The 19,494-nt window shown below is 39.8% G+C and overlaps 1 protein-coding gene across 1 annotated transcript; it reads right to left on the reverse strand.

The window, feature by feature from the left end:
• Window positions 1-1,541: 1,541 nt before the first annotated feature.
• On the reverse strand, window positions 1,542-18,476 carry LOC101687787 (L-lactate dehydrogenase A-like 6A). The gene is given in 8 exon segments (XM_045066148.1): window positions 1,542-1,665; window positions 2,322-2,433; window positions 3,543-3,689; window positions 12,096-12,263; window positions 13,642-13,759; window positions 18,354-18,411; window positions 18,413-18,452; window positions 18,455-18,476. Coding segments are annotated over 8 exon segments (789 nt in total).
• Window positions 18,477-19,494: the final 1,018 nt, after the last annotated feature.

The following is a 19,494-nucleotide window of genomic DNA, read 5'->3' on the forward strand; positions in this document are numbered from 1 at the left end:
CCTCCTCTTCAGGGGTTAGCTTTACCTTTATGAGCAGGACACAAAGAAGCACTAAGGAATACTTCTTTTATCCATAGAGGACCTGAAATTAAAGGCTTAATTATTTCTTCCAGGGCACCTGGGTGGCTCAATGGGTTAAAGCCGCTGCCTTCGGCTCAGGTCATGATCCCAGGGTCCTGGGATCGAGTCCCACATTGGGCTCTCTGCTCAGCGGGGAGCCTGCTTCCTCCTCTCTCTCTGCCTGCCTCTCTGCCTACTTGTAATCTCTGTCTGTCAAATAAATAAATATAATATTAAAAAATAATAATAATTATTTCTTCCTTTCCTTCCCTTTCTCTCCTACCCCTGCCCTTCCCTCCATTCCCTCCTCTTCCTACAAAGGTCTGTAACATCAAAAACAGCAGTCGCTGAGTGAATGAGTATTTAACAGACTTGTGGTATGAATTATGGCAGAAAAATAGACCAACAGGACAGAGAAAAATGTAAAACAGATGGTTAGACATATTTACTATTTAATACACCGGCCATCTTTCCCCACGGGCCCCAGGCTCTGGTCCTGCTTGCTGGGAACCACTCTCCTTTAGCCGCCTCCTTACCCCATGTCACTTCCTAGCAGGGAATCCCTTCAAAATTCCTCTTAGTTTATTCCCAATCATTTGATTCCATTTTGCTTTAGCCTGTCATATTCAGACTAGCGGGGGAGTCTTACCCAGGCCTCAACTTACCTTCTCCAGGAGACTAACTGCTAACACTTCTGTTACTAGTCTTTTGGTTGTTTTTTTTTTTTTTAAGGTTTTATTTATCTATTTATTTATTTGAGAGTGAGAGAATGCATGAGAGGGGAGAAAGTCAGAGGCAGAAGCAGACTCCCCACAGAGCCAGGAGCCCAATGCAGGACTCTATCCCAGGACCCTGGGATCATGACCTGAGCCAAAGGTAGAGGCTTTAACCCTCTGAGCCACCCAGGCGCCCACTAGTGCTTCTTTTTTCTCTTCATTGGACATAACTGGAACTTTTAGAGAATATCTCAAAATGGTGCAAGACCTACCCACAGTGTTTCGCAATGTTACCAGATATTTGTATAGATAAACATGCAAAGAAACTTAGTTTTATGTAATTGAATAATAAATACCAGGACAAAGGTCTACAAAGGTAAGTTCCTCTACCACCACCACCACCCCTTTCTCAGTCTCTTCAGCAGCAAATAAACTTCAGAAAGAGAGATGCTTGTACAAGATCAACCTCAAAAATTAATTGTTCCTGGGGCGCCTGGGTGGCTCAGTGGGTTAAGCCGCTGCCTTTGGCTCGGGTCATGGTCTCGGGGTCCTGGGATCGAGTCCCGCATCGGGCTCTCTGCTCAGCAGGGAGCCTGCTTCCCTCTCTCTCTCTCTCTCTGCCAGCCTTTCTACCTACCTGTGATCTCTCTCTGCCAAATAAATAAATAAAATATTTATTAAAAAAAATTAATTGTTCCTCACAGATCCTCTTTTACCCCTGTTTTGTGGTAACGTTAAATAATTTTTCAAATATGAACATCCTACCTAACTCATGGTGGAAACTGGATATAGTCTCCTAAGATTCTTCAAAATACTTTCCATTAAATCCCCTACAGATAGGGAAACCCCCCAAGAAGTATATCTTTTCTTTTTAATCATCTCGGAACCACTCTGGAGTTAAAAGAAATCATGAACATAAGAAGTTAACTTCAGAAGAAATGTCATTGAACATCCATGTCTGGCAACCTATCTTGACAATGTCACAGAACTGAAGTGTTGCCATCAATAATTTCCCCTAGAAATTTCTTACAGGGGCGCCTGGGTGGCTCAGTGGGTTAAGCCTCTGCCTTCAGCTCAGGTCATGATCTCAGGGTCCTGGAATCGAGCCCTGCATCGGGCTCTCTGCTCGGCAGGGAGCCTGCTTCCTCCTCTCTCTCTGCCTGCCTCTCTGCCTACTTGTGATCTCTGTCTGTCAAATAAATAAAATCTTTTAAAAAAAATTTTTCTTACAGCAGTTGGTCATTTAAACAGTTATGAGGGTAAGTATAGAGATACAGAAATTAATACGGATATCAATTTTACCAGTAACAGTACAGACTATAAAATTTAAAATAATATATTGTCAGCAAGTGAGTACCTGCTGTGTTTAGGCTCAGAAAAAGACAGACTCGGTCCCTGACTGCTTAAGAATTTATAATCTGGTGAGCCAATGAAAAGTGTGGGAAATAAAACAATGTATACCTAGGGGAGCTAGTCTCATCTCCCTGGTAGAATTCAGGCTCACATCTAACTCCAGGGACTGAAAATGCAAAATGAGCATATTACCTGGCAACTGTTTGGACATTTTCCCACTGCTCGGGATCTTCGTCAGTTCCTGTGTCTAAGTTCAGATCCTTCAGAGAGACCCCATCAATGTTCACTCCACTCTACACAGGAACTAAGAAAAAGGCGCCAAAGTATTTTTACTACATGGTATTGTGTAAACAGGGCATTTTTTTTAAGCCTTAGCAGAACTGTTACAGTTGCGGTGAGTGGCTTTCAAATAGGAATGTTCAACGGAATTATCAAATTCGGATGTCTATATCCTGCCCAAAATAGGCTAAACTAAGATCTCTCTAAGGATAGGGCCCATAATTCTATCATCTTGCCAGAGATTCTCCACACAAGAAAGTTAGTTTTAAACTTCCAACTGTAGATAAGTTTTAAGCTTTATCTGAATGGATTTCAAGGGTTCTTAGGAAAAACTGAAAAAAAAAGGATTACCATCACCACAGCACCATTTGTCTTTCCTATAATGTTCTTCAGTTAATATGAAGAATTCACGGGGCACCTGGTTGTCACTGTCGGTTAAGCGTCCTACTCTTGGTTTCAGCTCAGGTCATGATCCCGGGGTTGTGAGATCCAGCCCTGTGTCGAGCTCTGCACTCAGCACAAGCCCACTCAGGTTTCTCTGCCCTATCCCCCTGAGCTCAAGCTCTCACTCGCTCTATAATAAATAAATATTCTTTTTTTTTTTTAAAGATTTTATTTATTTATTTGACAGAGAGAGATCACAAGTAGGCAGAGAGGCAGGCAGAGAGAGAGAGGAGGAAGCAGGCTCCCTGCTGAGCAGAGAGCCCGATGCGGGACTCGATCCCAGGACCCTGAGATCATGACCTGAGCCGAAGGCAGCGGCTTAACCCACTGAGCCACCCAGGCGCCCAATAAATAAATATTCTTTAAGAATTCACGTTACTTGTTTTACTGCACTGACCTTTCTAGAGTGTGCCAAGTTAAATATAAACTGTATCATGTTATTCAGCGCTGCATTAAGAAAGTCTTTTAATCCCAACGTAGGATTATAGTAACATTCTCACTTTTTTCAAATCTATTGGTTTTTCTGGTAGATTATTATTAAAACAGTGTTTAAGTGTAAAAGGGCCTAGAGGGGAATAAGTCCTTTTCCCCCCACTCAAACTATGTTATTTCATGATGAAATAACTATACAATCAATATTGTCTAAATATCTTTGGAGAATGCACAGCTCAGTGGTGCTTTCAGGCTTACCACTTGAGTCTCCAGCTTCCAGAATGCATACCAAGCCTCTGCCCAGAAAACAGAAACAGGCAGTGTCCAGATTACAGCCACTGCCACTAACACGGGTTTTGGAAAACCCACTCAACTTCCAGGCTACATAGGTTAAGGTATCCACGGAGAAGAAAAAGTTCTTAAGAGAAAATGAGTTCATGTCAGAAAATGTTTTTCTCTAACATGATACATTTTTTAGGTTTATCTAAAACTGGTAAATCTAAAAAAACAGGGTTCTTTATCAATTCCAACTATACCCCAATTCCAACAATACCCAATATAAATAAATTAAATAAAAGCTTTTTGTTGCTGCCTTACATAGTCTTTGTGCAAAAAACACAGTAGTAGGTTCACTCCATAAAAAATTTTGAGAAATGGGTGCCTAGGAGGCTCAGTTGATTAAGCATCTTTTTTTTTTAAATAAGATTTTATTTATTTGACAGCACCAGCAGGCAGAGGGAGAGGGAATAGCAGGCTCTCCGCTGAGCAGACAGCCCGACGGGCTCATTCCCAGGATCCTGAGTTCACGAACCTGAGCTGGAGGCCACTTAACCAACAGAGCCACATAGGCACCCCAGCATCTGACCTTGATTCCAGCTCAGGTCACGATCTCAGGGCGATAAGGATCTAGCCGCAGGTCAGGCTCCACACTGGACGTGTTGCCTGCTTGAGATTCTTGCTCGCTCACTCCCTCTGCCCCCCACCCTTAAAAAATCAAACATCAGTAAACAAATGCTCCCTTTTTTTAAATGATAGTTTTCCTCAGAGAATAACGCATTTAGAGCAAAAATGTCAGTTAAGGTGGGAACAGAAGCGTAGATCTTAGAATATCACTGTTGAGCAAAACATAATCAGGCCCTAGTCCCAGTAGGAAAAGGAAAAACTTCTGGTAAAGCCTGATGGTTTGGGTGTGTGAACTATTTTAAACTATAAGCTTTATCAGAATTTCTTCCTTAATGAATTTAAAAAGTGGTAATGATAAGCCAAAAGGTCAGTATAGCTGTAGTAATAGCAAAAATGGAATTTTTAACAAAAAAGCATTAATAGGGATAGAGATACTCCATGGCATATGAAACAATCCAACAACATATAATAACCATGAACTTAGAAGCAATTAATAAAATGGCCTCAGATTATATGAAGAAAAATTAGGAATTCCAAGGTGAATCTGATTCATAATCAGTGGAAATTTTTAATATGCTTAAATCAGTAATAATTAAAAACCAGGAGGAATTAGTAGTAACTTAGTAAAAAATAAAATGAATTGTGACTACAGAAAAATCATCATGCCCAATAAAGTTATTTTTTCTCTTAAATACATAGGGAACATTTATAAACACCATCAATTAACTAGATAGCAAACTAAGCCTTACTAGATTTCAAAGAGGTGGTTAACCCTAAAAATACCACAGAAACCTCCCAAAAAAGTACCTTCTAGTAAATTTATATTCTCATATGCATCTTTAAAACAAATATAAAATCAGTGACAAGAGTTATTAATCATAAAGTAAAAGGAAGTAAAGAACAGACCATACTAGGATTAAAAAAAAAAAATCTACCAATAAAATAGCTAGTTGTTGGGGAGGGAGCTTAAAATTAGAAAAATATTTAGCCAAACTAGAAGGGGAAAGGGCAATATCTCAGACAAATAATATTAAGAAACAGAAGTAACCACAGATAGAGAGGTTAAAAATGTCCTAATATATCACCTTGAGGCTGGGAGCCATGATTGTGGTGAGGGGAGCAGGATACAACTTCTCATAAAATATGAAATACATGCCAGTACATTTAAAAGCTTGGATGAAATGATCAAGTCTAGAAAACTTCCTAAAATGACTAAAGAAATTGAAAATTTGAATAAACGAATATACATTAATGAACTATCAAAAAATCAAAAATCTATCCCCATGCCATTTCAAATTGTTTTACAGATGAATTTTATTAAAACTTCACGGAACAGCTCATTCTTCTTTCATGCAACCTGTTTGATAACAAAAAGGTTTTGGGAGAAACAGTAAAACCCTGACATCAAAACTAAGAAAAGACCACAAGAAAAATAATAAACCCAAATCACTTATTTACATAGATGCCAACAAGTACTAAATAAAATATTAACAAATATAATTAAGTGGGGTCTTTGAAAATACTTTAGGACCAAGTAGAGTTTATCCCAGAAATGCAAAGACAGTTCAGTATCAGAAAATATATTAATATACCACATGAGATTTAAAGGAAAAAAGACATATGATTATTTGAATTATAGAAAAGATTATGAGGGGCGCCTGGGTGGCTCAGTGGGTTAAAGCCTCTGCCTTCCGCTCAGGTCATGATCCCAGGGTCCTGAGATCGAGCCCCGCATCGGACTCTCTGCTCAGCAGGGAGCCTGCTTCCTCCTCTCTCTCTGCCTACCTGTGATCTCTCTCTGTCAAATAAATAAATAAAATCTTAAAAAAAAAAGAAAGAAAAGATTATGAAATTCCAAGCCCATTTAAGATTTAAAAAAATAAAACTCAACAACCTAGGAAAAGCAGGAAATGTCTTTAACCTCAAAAAGGTATTTGTGAAAATCCAAAACAAACATTATCCATAATGAAGAAAAATTAGAAGCATTTTTATTAAAAGTCAGGAACAAGACAAGGATACCCACTACCAGTGTTCCTATTTAACACCATAGTGGAGATTCTCTTAGCTAATGCAATAGGACAGGAAAAAGATAAATGTCTTAAGAATAAACAAGTCTTGGGACGCCTGGGTGGCTCAGTTGGTTAAGCGGCTGCCTTCAGCTCAGGTCATGATCCCAGCGTCCTGGAATCGAGTCCCACATCGGGCTCCTTGCTCCGGGGGGGGGCCTGCTTCTCCCTCTGACTCTGCCTTCCACTTTGTCTGCCTGTGCTCGCTCTCACTCGCTCTCTCTCTGACAAATAAATTAAAAAAAAAAAAAAAAAAAGAATAAACAAGTCTTCGGGCGCCTGGGTAGCTCAGTGGGTTAAAGCCTCTGCCTTCGGCTCAGGTCATGATCTCAGGGTCCTGGGATCGAGCCCCACATCGGGCTCTCTGCTCAGTGGGGAGCCTGCTTCCTCCTCTCTCTCTCTGCCTGCCTCTCTGCCTACTTGTCATCTCTGTCTGTCAAATAAATAAATAAAATCTTTAAAAAAAAAAAGAATAAACAAGTCTTTATTTGGAGATGGTAAAATTATCTAAGAGATAGTGTTTGATAACCCATGAACTACTGAAATTAAAGAACAGAAAAAAGAACAGACATGTGAGACACCACTAAACACACCAACATACGCATTACTGTAAAACCAGTAAGAGGAGAGAGAGAAGCACAACAATTATTTGAAGAAATAATGACTGAAACTTCCCAAATTGATAAAACACTTATCTGCACATGCAAGAACTTATGGAACTGCAAGTAAGATAAACTGAAAGAGATTGTCAGACATTATAGTCAAACTGTTAAAGCCAAGAGAAATGTTAGAGATAGCAGACATTGTATACAAGGGACCCAAAAGAAGTTAACGGCTGACTTCTCATCTGAAGCAATGGAAGCCACAAGAGAGATGAATGATATTCCAAGTGCTGTAAGAAACTCCATCAAGAATTCTCAACCTAGCAAATCTGTATTTCAAAAATTAAGGCAAAATAGAGATGTTCCCAAATAAAGAGTGAGAATTCACTGCTAGCAGCCAACCTGCCTTACAAGAAATACTGAAGGAAGTTATTTTGGGCTGAAAGGAAGTAATACCGGGCAGCAATTCAAATTGAAATAAAGAAATAAAGGGGCGCCTGGGTGGCTCAGTGGGTTGAGTGTCTGCCTTCAGCTTGGGTCATGGTCCCAGGGTCCTGGGATCGAGCCCCGCATCAGGCTCCCTGCTCGGCGGGAGTCTGCTTCTCCCTCTCCCTCTGCCTGTCTCCCTGGTTGTGCTCTGCCTCTCTCTCAAATGAATATATAAAATCTTAAAAAAAAAAAAAAAAAAAAAAAGAAAGAAAAAACACTGATAATACTGATATGTAGCAACTGTAAAAAAAATTATTCTTATATAGATCTTCTTATTTGTATATACATTTTATTACATATATAATTTATAATTATAAATATGCATGTATTAAAATGTGTATACACACACCCTTATTTAAAACTACACAAAAAAATTATCATAAAATTTAATAATTGGGCCTACAAGATACAGAGATAAAAGGGATTTGACAATAACAACCAAGAGGAGAGAGAAGAGAAAGAAGCTGGAGTAGAGCAAGGAAGTGATACCAGACAATAACTCAAATCTAGATGAAGAAGAATACCAGAAACGAAAAAATAAGGTTAATATAAAAAGCTTAATTAATGAAAAAAGATGTATATTTTCTTCTCTTGTGTCTACAAAAGACGTAAGATTATATAAAGCAGTAATATATATATAAAGCAATATATAGCTTTATATAAGCAACAATTATATGTATATAAGGCAATAATTGTATATAAAGCAATAACTGTAACACCATATTATTGATTTTGTAATATATATAAATGTAATATACAAAATAATAGCACGAAAGTGAGGGGCTGATGCTATAATGGAGCAAAGTTTCTATATTTTGTTAGAATTAAATGTGCAAAAATGTGAAGTAGATCATGGTGTGTTGAGCTGTATATTGTAACCCTAAGAGTAACCACTAAAAACACAAAAACCCTCAAAAACCATAGTTAAAAACAAAGAAATTAAAATGGTACTTCAGAAGAACATCCCCAAAGGGCACCTGGGTGGCTCAGTGAGTTAAGCCTCTGCCTTCGGCTCCGGTCATGATCTCAGGGTCCTGGGATCTTGAGTCCCGCATTGGGCTCTCTGCTCAGCAGGGAGCCTGCTTCCCCCTCTCCCTCTGCCTGCCTCTCTGCCTACTTGTGATCTCTGTCTGTCAAATAAATAAATAAAATCTTAAAAAAAAAAAATGGCTCTTGCTCCTCAAAAAAGAAAAAAATATCTTAAGAAAAATTTAAAAATACTTGAGACAAATGAAACCAAAACACAGTATACCAAAATGTATGGGATGCAGCTTCTCTGAGCTTAATGAAAATCACTACCCATAAATGCCTACAGCAAAACAAGAAAGATTTCAAGTCAATAACCTAACCTTCTATCTTAAAAAAAAATAAGAAGAAAAAGAAGAGCACACTAAACCTGAAGGAAAGAGAAGAAAAGATAATGAAGATTAGGATGCAAATTAAAATGAAGCAAAATAGAAAGTCAGTGAGAAAATTAATGACATCACAAATGTGTTCTTTGAAAAGATTGATGTGTTCTTTGAAAACAAAATTGAAAAACCTAGGCTGGCCAAGCTAGATTGACCACGAAAAAGAGAAGGAATCAAATTAGTAAAATCAGGAATGAAAGAGGGGATCATCACTATCGACATCAGAGAAATAATATGGGAATATTATGAACAACTATGAGCCAACAAATTAGATAATTTGCATAAATGGGTAAATTCCTAGAAAGACAGAAACTACTGAAAATGCTCAAATAGAAAATCCGAATAGACATACAAGAAGAAGAGATTAAACCAGTAACTGGGAAATCTTCCCAAAAGCAAAGCCTTCAGCAGGGAATTCTACTAAACATTCAAACAATTCCTGTCTTCACAAACTCTTCCAGAAAGAAAGAAAGAGACCACTTCACTACTCATTCTAGGAGGACATTATTACCCAAGGTAGACAAAGACCCCTCTGGAAAAACATTTTTTCCTCAAGAATATAAATATGGATACCAACAAAATGTTAGCAAACCAAATCCAACAGCATTAAAATGCATTATACATAACGACTAAGTTATGGCTTAACATCCAAAAATCAAGTGGCATAATACATTATAATGTATTATTATGTATTAAAATACATAACATAGGGGCGCCTGGGTGGCTCAGTGGGTTAAAGCCTCTGCCTTTGGCTCAGGTCATGATCCCAGCGTCCTGGGATCGAGCCCCACATCGGGCTCTCTGCTCAGCAGGGAGCCTGCTTCCTCCTCTCTCTCTGCCTGCCTCTCTGCTTACTTGTAATCTCTGTCAAATAAATAAATAAAATCTTTAAAAAAAATACATAATATAAACAAAAAGAGTGTCTCAAGAGACAAAAAGCATTTGACAGGGGTGCCTGGGTGGCTAAGTTAAGCATCTGCTTTTGGCTCAGGTCATGATGCCAGGGTCCAGGGATCGAGCCCCGCATCAGGCTCCCTGCTCAGTGGGGCATCTGCTTATCCCTCTCCCTCTCCCTCTGCCCCTCCCCACCCCAGCTCATTCATTTTCTCTCAAGTAAATAAATTAAATCTTTAAAAAAAAAAAAGCCTTTGACAAAATCCCATACCCATCCATGGTAAAAACCCTTACTAGGAATAGAAGGGAATGTCCCTAAGGAGCATTTATGAAAAACATTATCCTTAAATTGGGAACTAAGATAAGGTTGCCCATTCTCACCACTCTTATGCAGTACTCTATTAGATGTTCTATCGAGGCAGTTATGCGAAAAAGAAAGAAAAGCCATTCAGATTAGAAAGGAAAAATAAAAAAATATATTCACAGACATGTTGATGTATATATAGAAAATCCTAAGAACCTATTATCTAAAACCTACTAATCTAAACATCTAAAAACGTGGGAGATTTGTAGACTGAAAACTATAAAACATTGCTGGAAGTAATTAGAGAAGTCCTAAATAAATAAATGGGAAGACATCGATCAGAAGCCTTATGACTGTCAAGCTGGAAATACTACCAAAACCAGAGTCTCTGCAGGCTTTTTTGCAGAAATTGACAAACTGCCTCTAAAATTCATGTGGAAATGCAAAAAGCTCAGAAAAAAAACAAAATAATCTTGAAAAAAAAACAAAGTTGGAGGAGTTAACACCTGATTTCAAAACTTACCACAAAGCCACAGCAACTGATACATTTCTAAATACTATGGACTGATCTTTATGACAGGTTATTAAACTAAAAAGGTGTTGGAGGGGCTCCTGGCTGGCTCAGCTGGCGGAGCGTGCAACTCTTTACCTCGAGGTTGTGTGTTTGAGCTCCACATTGGGTTTGGAGAGTATGTAAATAAAATATTTATTAAAAAAAAAAAAAAAGAGGATGGCGAAAATTGTACATAGAAACAAAAAATGTTTTTTAAACAATAAAAACTGTTAATGGCTACTTATTTTTTAAATGGAGGCGAAGGGAAAAGAGGACAGAGATAGAAGCTAGACTTCTTGTAGTCATATAAATATTTAATAAAATTATCAAACAAAAAATTATCGAACAAAATTTAAATAGCAGTTCCTCAGGGCACCTGGGTGGCTCAGTGAGTCAAGTGTTTGCCTTCAGCTCAGGTTATGATCTCCGTCGGGGTCCTGGGATGGAGCCCTGCATCAGGCTTCCTGCTCAGCGGGGAGCCTGCTTCTCCCTCTCTCTCTGCACCTCCCACTGCTCATGGGTACTCTCATGCTCTCGCTCTCTCAAATAAAAATCTTTAATAAATAAATATCAGTTCCTCGATATCAAAACTGAAATGAATAAACATTATGTACTCAGTTTTGTTGTACCTGCAGACAAAACCTACTCCAAATGACTTTAAAATACAGTAATTTGACTGAATATGCCAGCCCATATTTCCTGAGCCCCAGACTCAATCAGCTACCTGTTTGATATTTCTTCCTGGTTGTCTTCAGATATTTCAAATTCAACATGTCTTAACTGGGAGTCTTGATTTTTCTCTCCTAAACCCAACAGACTCTCCGAGGAGCAGAGAGCCTGATGCGGGGCTCGATCCCAGGACCCTAAGATTCATGACCTGGGCCAAAGGTAGAGGCTTAATCCACTGAGCCACCCAGGTGCCCCAGAACTAGAGGGTATTATGCTGAGCGAAATAAGTAAATCAGAGAAAGACAACTGTCATATGATCTCCCTGATATGAGGAAGCTGAGATGCAACGTGGGGGGCTTGAGGGGCAGAGAAGGAAAAAAATGAAACAAGATGAGATTGGAGGGAGACAAACCATAAAACACTTTTTTTTTTAAAGATTTTATTTATTTATCAGAGATGGGGGGAGGAGAGAGCGAGCACAGGCAGACAGAATGGCAGGCAGAGGCAGAGGGAGAAGCAGGCTCCCCGCTGAGCAAGGAGCCCGATGTGGGACTAGATCCCAGGACGCTGGGATCATGACCTGAGCCGAAGGCAGTTGCTTAACCAACTGAGCCACCCAGGTGTCCCCAAACCATAAAAGACTCTTAATCTCATGAAACAAACTGAGGGTTGCTGGTGGGAGAGGGATAGGAAGAGGGTGGTTGGGTTATGGACACTGGGGAGGGTATGTGCTATGGTGAGTGCTGTGAAGTGTGTAAACCTGGCGATTCACAGACACGTACTCCTGGGACTAATAATACATTATATGTTAATAAGTAAATTTTTTAAATTAAAAAAAATCTTTAAAAAAATATTTTCTTCTACCAAGTTAAACCCAACCCACAAAAATTCTTCAGTGAACAATCAAAACAAAGCTGACCTGGATTAGAAACAATAATCTGTTTACAGCACGGACTCTATTAGATAATACTAGGAATCATTAATTTAAACATGGACACATTTCGCTGGACTAAATCAAGGCATGTTTCTCCTTTTCTCTGGCATGCATCTGTGATAATCACTATGTTGGAGTTTGCAGTGACAAGGTAAACTGGGGAAAGATTTGAATAGAAAATACATTATAGAAGAAAACATCTGACATTTAACCTTTTCTCTTTTTCTTCTTTTTTTAAGATTTTATTTATTTGACACAGAGAGAGAGATACAGCAAGAGAGGGAACAGAAGCAAAAGGAGTGGGAGAGGGAGAAGCAGGCTTCCTGTCGAACAGGGAGCCCAATGTGGGCCTTGAGCCTTGATCACAGGACCCTGGGATCGTGACCTGAGCCGAAGGCAGTCGCTTAATGACTGAGCCACCCGGGCACCCTTAACACCTTTTCTGTTAGGCTCCATCACCACACTGTTTATTGAATAGTTGGCTTCCTTAGATCTACTATGCCATAGCACCCTTTTAGATTCAAGAGATGTCACTAAGTTTTACTAAAATTACTGAAGTTTTTCTTGCACATTTTTAAAAAAGATTTTATCTGTTAGAGAGAGTGAGCAAGAGCAAGAGAGACCAAGAAGCAGGTAGAGGGAGAAGCAAACTCCCCAGTGAGCAAGGAGCCCCCAATGTGGGCTCCATCCCAGGACTCTGGGATTATGACCTGAGTTGAAGGCAGATGCTCAACCAAGTGAGCCACCCACCCATCCCTCTGTACATTTTTTAAAAACCTCCTAACAGGGTTGCCTGTTGCTCAGTCAGTTAATCGTCTGCCTTTAGCTCAGGTCATGATCCCAGAATCCTGGGATGGAGTCCCGCAATGAGCCTGCACGGGGCTCCCTGCTCAAGTGGGTGGCTGCTTCTCCCTCCACCCCTGCCTCTCCCCCCATGAATACTCACTTGCTCACTTGCTCTCAGATAAAATCCTTTAAAAAAAAAAAAAGAACTTAGGCTTTTGAGTCAAATAGAACTGGGTTCAAATCCTTACTTCACTTTAACTTCAGTTCACAGACGCACCATCTGTAAACCCTCGCAAAGTTGAGTTAAGGGTTAAATAATGTACATAAAGTGCTTAGCTGCTTAACTGCTATTACTGCTGCTCACAGGAAATCAGTCTGGTGCTCTAGGAAACCCTGAAAACAAATGGAAGTAAAACCTAATGATATTATGAGTATACAGAGTGGGGAACAACCAGCTGAGCATCTGACTCTTGATTTCAGCTCAGGTCATGTTCTTAGAGTTGTGAGATCAAGCCCCACATCAGGCTCCATGCTCAGCAAGGAGCCTCCCTCCTCTCTCTCTTGCTCGCTTGCTCTCTTTCCCTCAGTCCCTCCCCCTGCTCATGCTTACATGCAGGTGCTCTCTCTCTTTCTCAAATAAATCTTTAAAAGAAAAAAAGAACTAAATCTTTATAAAGGGAGATAAAAGAATGATTTTATTTATTCATGTATCATTAGAATATTTATAGTACTTAACTATGACATTAACCTTTGCTAGAAACAATGTTGAGCATCTTCCTGAAAGGGCTGCCATGTTGAAGAGCCATTGTCTCGCCAGTCAACTTGCCTTCATCAACGTCCACAAAGGCAACTTCACCACTCAAGCCATAAAAGAATTAGTCAAAAGCAGGGGGAGGGAGTAAACCTCTTAATTAAGTGGAGAATGAAAGAAAATTCTCATACCAGCTATCTATGTGTGTCTTATGAGTTATTAGACTCAGAGGAGACATAGTATGTTCAACATGTCATGATATAAAAATCCAAACCAGATGAAATACAAGTTACAAACGAAGTTTTAGTTCACAATTAGGAAAGCAACAGAAACGGTTTCATAAATAGGAGAGTCTCTGAAGGTAGGGAACACCTCTTTAATCGAGGCTGAGGCTGCACAGTGACAAAGCAGGACTTCTGTAGAAGAAGCTTCTCATCAGTCTCTGAGCGCCTGAGAGCAGGAAATGTTTACTCATCTCCACTGTGGTGCTTAGCACCCACCTAACACACAACAGCTCAGCAACAGTTTGTTTTTTAAATAAATGGAAGAAAATATAAGGCCCCTTCCAACTCTAATAAAATTTTATGGTTCTATAATCAGGCGGTATTATCTGCAAAAACTCATCAGTACTATATATTTCTAGCCTGCTACTTTATATGTAAGAAAGAGGGAAAATAACGTATTTGTATTTGCAAAAGAAACACCTGAAGATACACAAGAAACTAATTTAAATAGGTGCCTATAGCAGATGTTGGGGAAAGGCTGGAAGGAAACTAGACGAAATATATACTTCACCAGGTATATCTATCTATTTATGTTATTTTTATTTTGTAATCCTGCAAATGTATTGTTTTTTGAGAAAATGTTTTAAAAACTACAGATTTTTATGAATTTTAAATAACTAAAATTTTCACTGAAAATAAAATGACTGTTCTAGTACTTAGAAATAATCACACATCTATGATTTAAGTATATAAATATAAAGTGTAAGTATGTAAGTACGTAAGTATTTAAGCATATGAGTCTAACTTATACTGTTGGATATTTTACTTTATTCTAATTAATGGAAATCCAACGGCAAGCACTTTAAATTTTAAACAATATCATAACACAATAAAAAAAAAAGAAAAAAAACTACACCATACCTGATTAGCTTAGAAGTCTAAACTATCACAAGGGAAATGTTGCTACTTAATATGTCAGTGCTTTCTGAATACTCTGAATTATTCAGTGATTGTAGTAGTATGTAGCAGATTTATATAGTTTCAATAAAATTATCTTTGAAAAGATAATTTTTATTTTTTTATTAAAAAACAATTTTTTTTTACTTCACACAGAGAACACAAGTAGGCAGAGAGGCAGGCAGAGAGAGAGAGAAGAGGAACCAGGTTTCCCAATGAGCAGAGAGCTCCACACGGGGCTTGATCCCAGGACTCGGGGATCATGATCTGAGCTGAAGGCAGAGGCTTTAACCCATTGAGCCACCCAGGTGCCCCTGAAAAGCTAATTTTTTTAAATGTACTGTTACCCCAGTAGGAATGAGCACACCCAGCACCCAGATCTTGGTTTATATAATACCATTCTCCAATAACAGGAACTAGGGATCCTTGGAAAACAGGCTGATTTGGGCCTGGACCAGAAAATATACAAGATGAAGAAGCTAAAACATAGTGTCAGAAAGTAAGGAAGTGCTCAAAACAAAAGCCCAGTGTCGATGATACAGGTATGTCAGAGGCATACAGTAGTGAACTGAATAAGCTTCCAGTGGCCACAGATGCAAAAATTTGAGAGACAAAATCAATGAAGACTATTGGATTATAACCCAAAACATAAAATAAAATCCATGAATCCATAGTGATATTTACAAATGAATCAATAAGGTGGGAGAAACAAATCTCCCATGCAGAATTCCGAATAATTTATGCAGACATTCCACTCTCAGAGGGAGCATAACTCCCCGCCCTTGAAGTGCGGGCTGCACTTGGAAACTTCCTTCCAAAGAGCAGAGTGTGGAAAGGGAGAAAAAAGAGTAACTTTAAGTACAGAAACCTAATACTACCTCAGCCAGGTGACTGAGGTCAACATCAACCATAATAAACCATGTTTACAAGTATGTACTCTGGTTACAATGTGGTTACAAAATACCACTTTAAATCTGTGTCTTCCTCCCCAAAATCCGTAACCCATCTAACCATGAGAAAAATACCAAATACCACAGAGAGGCATTCTACAAAATATCTGACTCGTAATCCGCAAAATTGCCAGTCATCAAAAACAAAGTCCAAGGAACTGTCAGTGTAGGGGAGCCTAGAGAGACATGATGACTAAATTTAATGTGGTATTCTTGATCGGATCCTAGAACAGAAAAAAGGGCATCCTGTAAAAACTAAGGAAATCTGGGTAATACATTACCCATCATTTTAGTTAATGACAATGTACAGGTGTCGGCTCATCAATTATGGCGAATGTACCATGGGATGTTAATAACCGGGTGTGAGGTAAAGATAGAACTCTGTACTATGTTTTCAATTTTACTGTAAATCTAAAACTTCCTTAAAAAATAAGGTCTAAGAAAATAAAGTCAACAAAAAAAGTATTTTAATTCAATCTCTCTGGACACTTCCCATATTTATAGAAATGAAGGTGGGTAGAATATCCACACTCTATGCTATCCAGTACTTTCTCCCTTTTTTTTTTTTAAGATTTATTTACTTGACAAAGATCACAAGTAGGCAGAGAGGCAGGTGGGCGGTGGTGGGCGGTGGGGTGGGGGGTGGGGGGTGGGGGTGAAGCAGACTCCCCGCTGAGCAGAGCGCCTGATGTGGGGCTCGATCCCAGGACCCTGGGATCATGACCTGAGCCGAAGGCAGAGGCTTAACCCACTGAGCCACCCAGGTGCCTCAAGTACTTTCTCCCTCTTAACATGAATTTGGCTTTTATTCCTTCATTCCACTACTGTCTATTACACTGGGCATGATTCTAGACTTGGGATACAACAATAAATGGAATAAAGATTCCCACCCTCGTAGATATCACATTATAGTAGTGAAAGCTTATGTATTGTGGTATAATTGAGTAATTTTAAAAAACACTGTTGTTTCTTTCCTAGGTTTGTATCATACATTTCTGATGATAAAGTAATAATTCCTACTGACAACTCTTCCTTATCAGCAAGGAGCTATTTAAGATATCACCACCACTGTGGGGCTTCTGGTGACTCAGTTGGTCGAGCACCTGACTCTTGATTTAGGCTCTGGTCATGGTCTCAGTGTCTTGGGATGGAGCTCTGGGTCGGGCTCTACCCTTAGCATTGGGATTCTCTCCCTCTACTTCTGCCCCTCCCCCTGCTCACACTCTTGACACGGTCTCTAACAAATAAATAAATCTTTAAAAAATAAAAATAAAAAGTATCACCACCTCCTTGAACGAAAGAAGTTGCCAAGGCTAGGGCCAGGAGAGGACGAGTTTAAAGTGAGCCTTAACCCAAGACTTTGTAGGGTATCGTGCTCCACATTTTCTAAGACATACAAATACTACAGCTGTCAGCATTGTAGAATTCAAGCTCTTCGGAGATTGTGACTGTTACCTTTTTCTTATGGATAGGGCCCAATTCCTCCCGAAAAGGACCTTCAAAGTGAGATAATAAATAAATCTTTTACTTCAAGTTTTTCTGTACATATTATCTGTATACTTATCTATTCATGCAACTTGCCTTTTGTCCCCCTTTGTAAAACAAAACTAATAATTACTTTTTGCGATTTTTTTAGATAACATATATAAAGAACACTGTTTTCATTAATATTGATGTTGACAACAAATGTATTGGTTTTCATGTATGTTGATTTTTCATTAGCAATGACAACATCGCTGATAAAGACATTATAGTTGATAGGATAAAACGAGTCACTGGGAATTCATGATTGCTAGGAGCTGCAGCTGACAGAGGCTGACGTTTTTAGTGCCTTAGGGATACTTATGTCATCTAGATGAAACCTGGGGCCAATCCTTTAAATTCAGTAATCATCCCAGGATTAAAGGCTATAGGAAGGTAGCTTAAGGAAATTATAGATATTCCATTAATAAAAACAAAGCATAGCTTCAAGGGTTTATTACTATTCACTAAAACATTACGGAGTCAAACCAGGGTTTGATGTTCTTAGAAAGGGCTCAGAATCTTTTTAGTCCTGTGTCTAGACATTTAACCGGAAGCTAACTTTATCTGCCACATCAATACTAAGAACTAAACACTAAAACTCACCTTAGATGGATAAGGAAGAAGGGAAATATTGAGACTTAGAAGCAGGAGATTTTTAAAGGAAAAGGACTATTGTGTTTGGTACTAGTAGGTCACCCACCACAATAGAGAGGTTGTACACTTTTTTCCTACCATCTATTTCTTCATTGTGTGTGTGTGTGTGAGCTGTTTCCCTGTCAAGCGAAGGGGTCCTTCATACTGTTATCACAGGAGCAAAAGTGAAATGTGAACATTCTAACACAGAGGATACCATCATAAAAACTAGAAAAAGCAACCCCCTCTGGGTGAAACAATTAGAAAAGTGCATCTTTTCCTCTGGACTAAACCAGCAGGGACTGGATAGGGCCCCCACTCACCCCCTTTAACTGGTTAAAACCTTCACAACCATATGCAGTAGCCTTATATCCAAAGGACGAAACTTTTCTAACCCTATGGCATAGGGCACATAACTGACTTTTACTAAGATGCTGATTGCACAGCCCATACCAATGACTCCAGTTGCTATAATGGATTCTACTGTGATGAGCAGCCTCCTCCGAAGTGAAATTCTTGGTAGGTCACCCTTGATGGTCACCATCTTGGAAACTTAAGAGTGAGGAGAAACTGCAAAGCCACTTCCAGAATTGGAACTGGCCTACCGTGAGAGACCCCTTATAGAGAACGCCTGGGTCCCAGTGGAGAAAGAGGTGCTGTAGACCCAAAGGGAACAACAACAAAAGTGGCTGGCAAAGAAGCTGGGTGGTTTCTGGCCAGCAGCCCAACATATAAGAGGCAAAACAAGGGCGTTGGGGGATGGAGAGAAGGGTGGTACAGTTAAGAGGAATTCAGGAGGAGTGAAGGCAAAGGGGCCACTCCACCAAAAATGATACAACAGTCAGGACACCTCTTCCTCCCCTAGCCCAGCTCTCAGCTCCCGGAGTGAGCCCAGGCTCCCTAGGCTCCAGCCGAAGACGGCCCCCCATGAAGTACTTCCAGCCACACTCGCACAGGTGAAGGACCAGCCACCCCTGACCTGGATGTGTGTGCGGTCTGCAAGGGACACAGAGCCAGCCTCAGAGAAAAGAAATGATTTCCCGCAGCGCCCGTCCTCCGGCTGGTAGGCACGACCCCGGCAGCTCAGCTCAGGGCTGCGCTCATTCTGCTGCTGCAGAAAGAGAGCTGTGTGCTAAAATTTTATTTCTGTTTCCTTCTGATATACATGGTCATAAAGATAAGTGCTTACCTCGGGAGGCAGACTAAAAGAATGGAGGAAAATGGTAGAACTGTTTGAGGCTGCATGAGTGAAAACCGCAGGCTACTGAGGCTGCGCAAGGCCGCGTCCAGCTCGTGTGGGCCTCATGGAGTTTTCGCACACCTGAAGCAAATGAGGCCAGGAGGCAGGCTCTGATGGACTGCACCTGCGCCTGTCACCTGCGTAGGGGAGGGCTGACGGGCTTCAGGGAGGCTCCTGGGCTCTAAGGGTACGAGGTGCAAAAGATAACAACGAACTAGAGAGCCTCAGTTATCAAACAGAGTACTGCGCACCTAGAACTCATCCACTGGAGAGCTCGAGTAAATTTATTTCTAACCAAACCTTGTCTGGATGTGTTCAATAA

The sequence above is a fragment of the Mustela putorius genome, unplaced genomic scaffold, assembly GCF_011764305.1.
Source record: "Mustela putorius furo isolate JIRA1106 unplaced genomic scaffold, ASM1176430v1.1 tig00003859_pilon_pilon_pilon, whole genome shotgun sequence".
NCBI classification, from domain to species: Eukaryota; Metazoa; Chordata; class Mammalia; order Carnivora; family Mustelidae; genus Mustela; species Mustela putorius.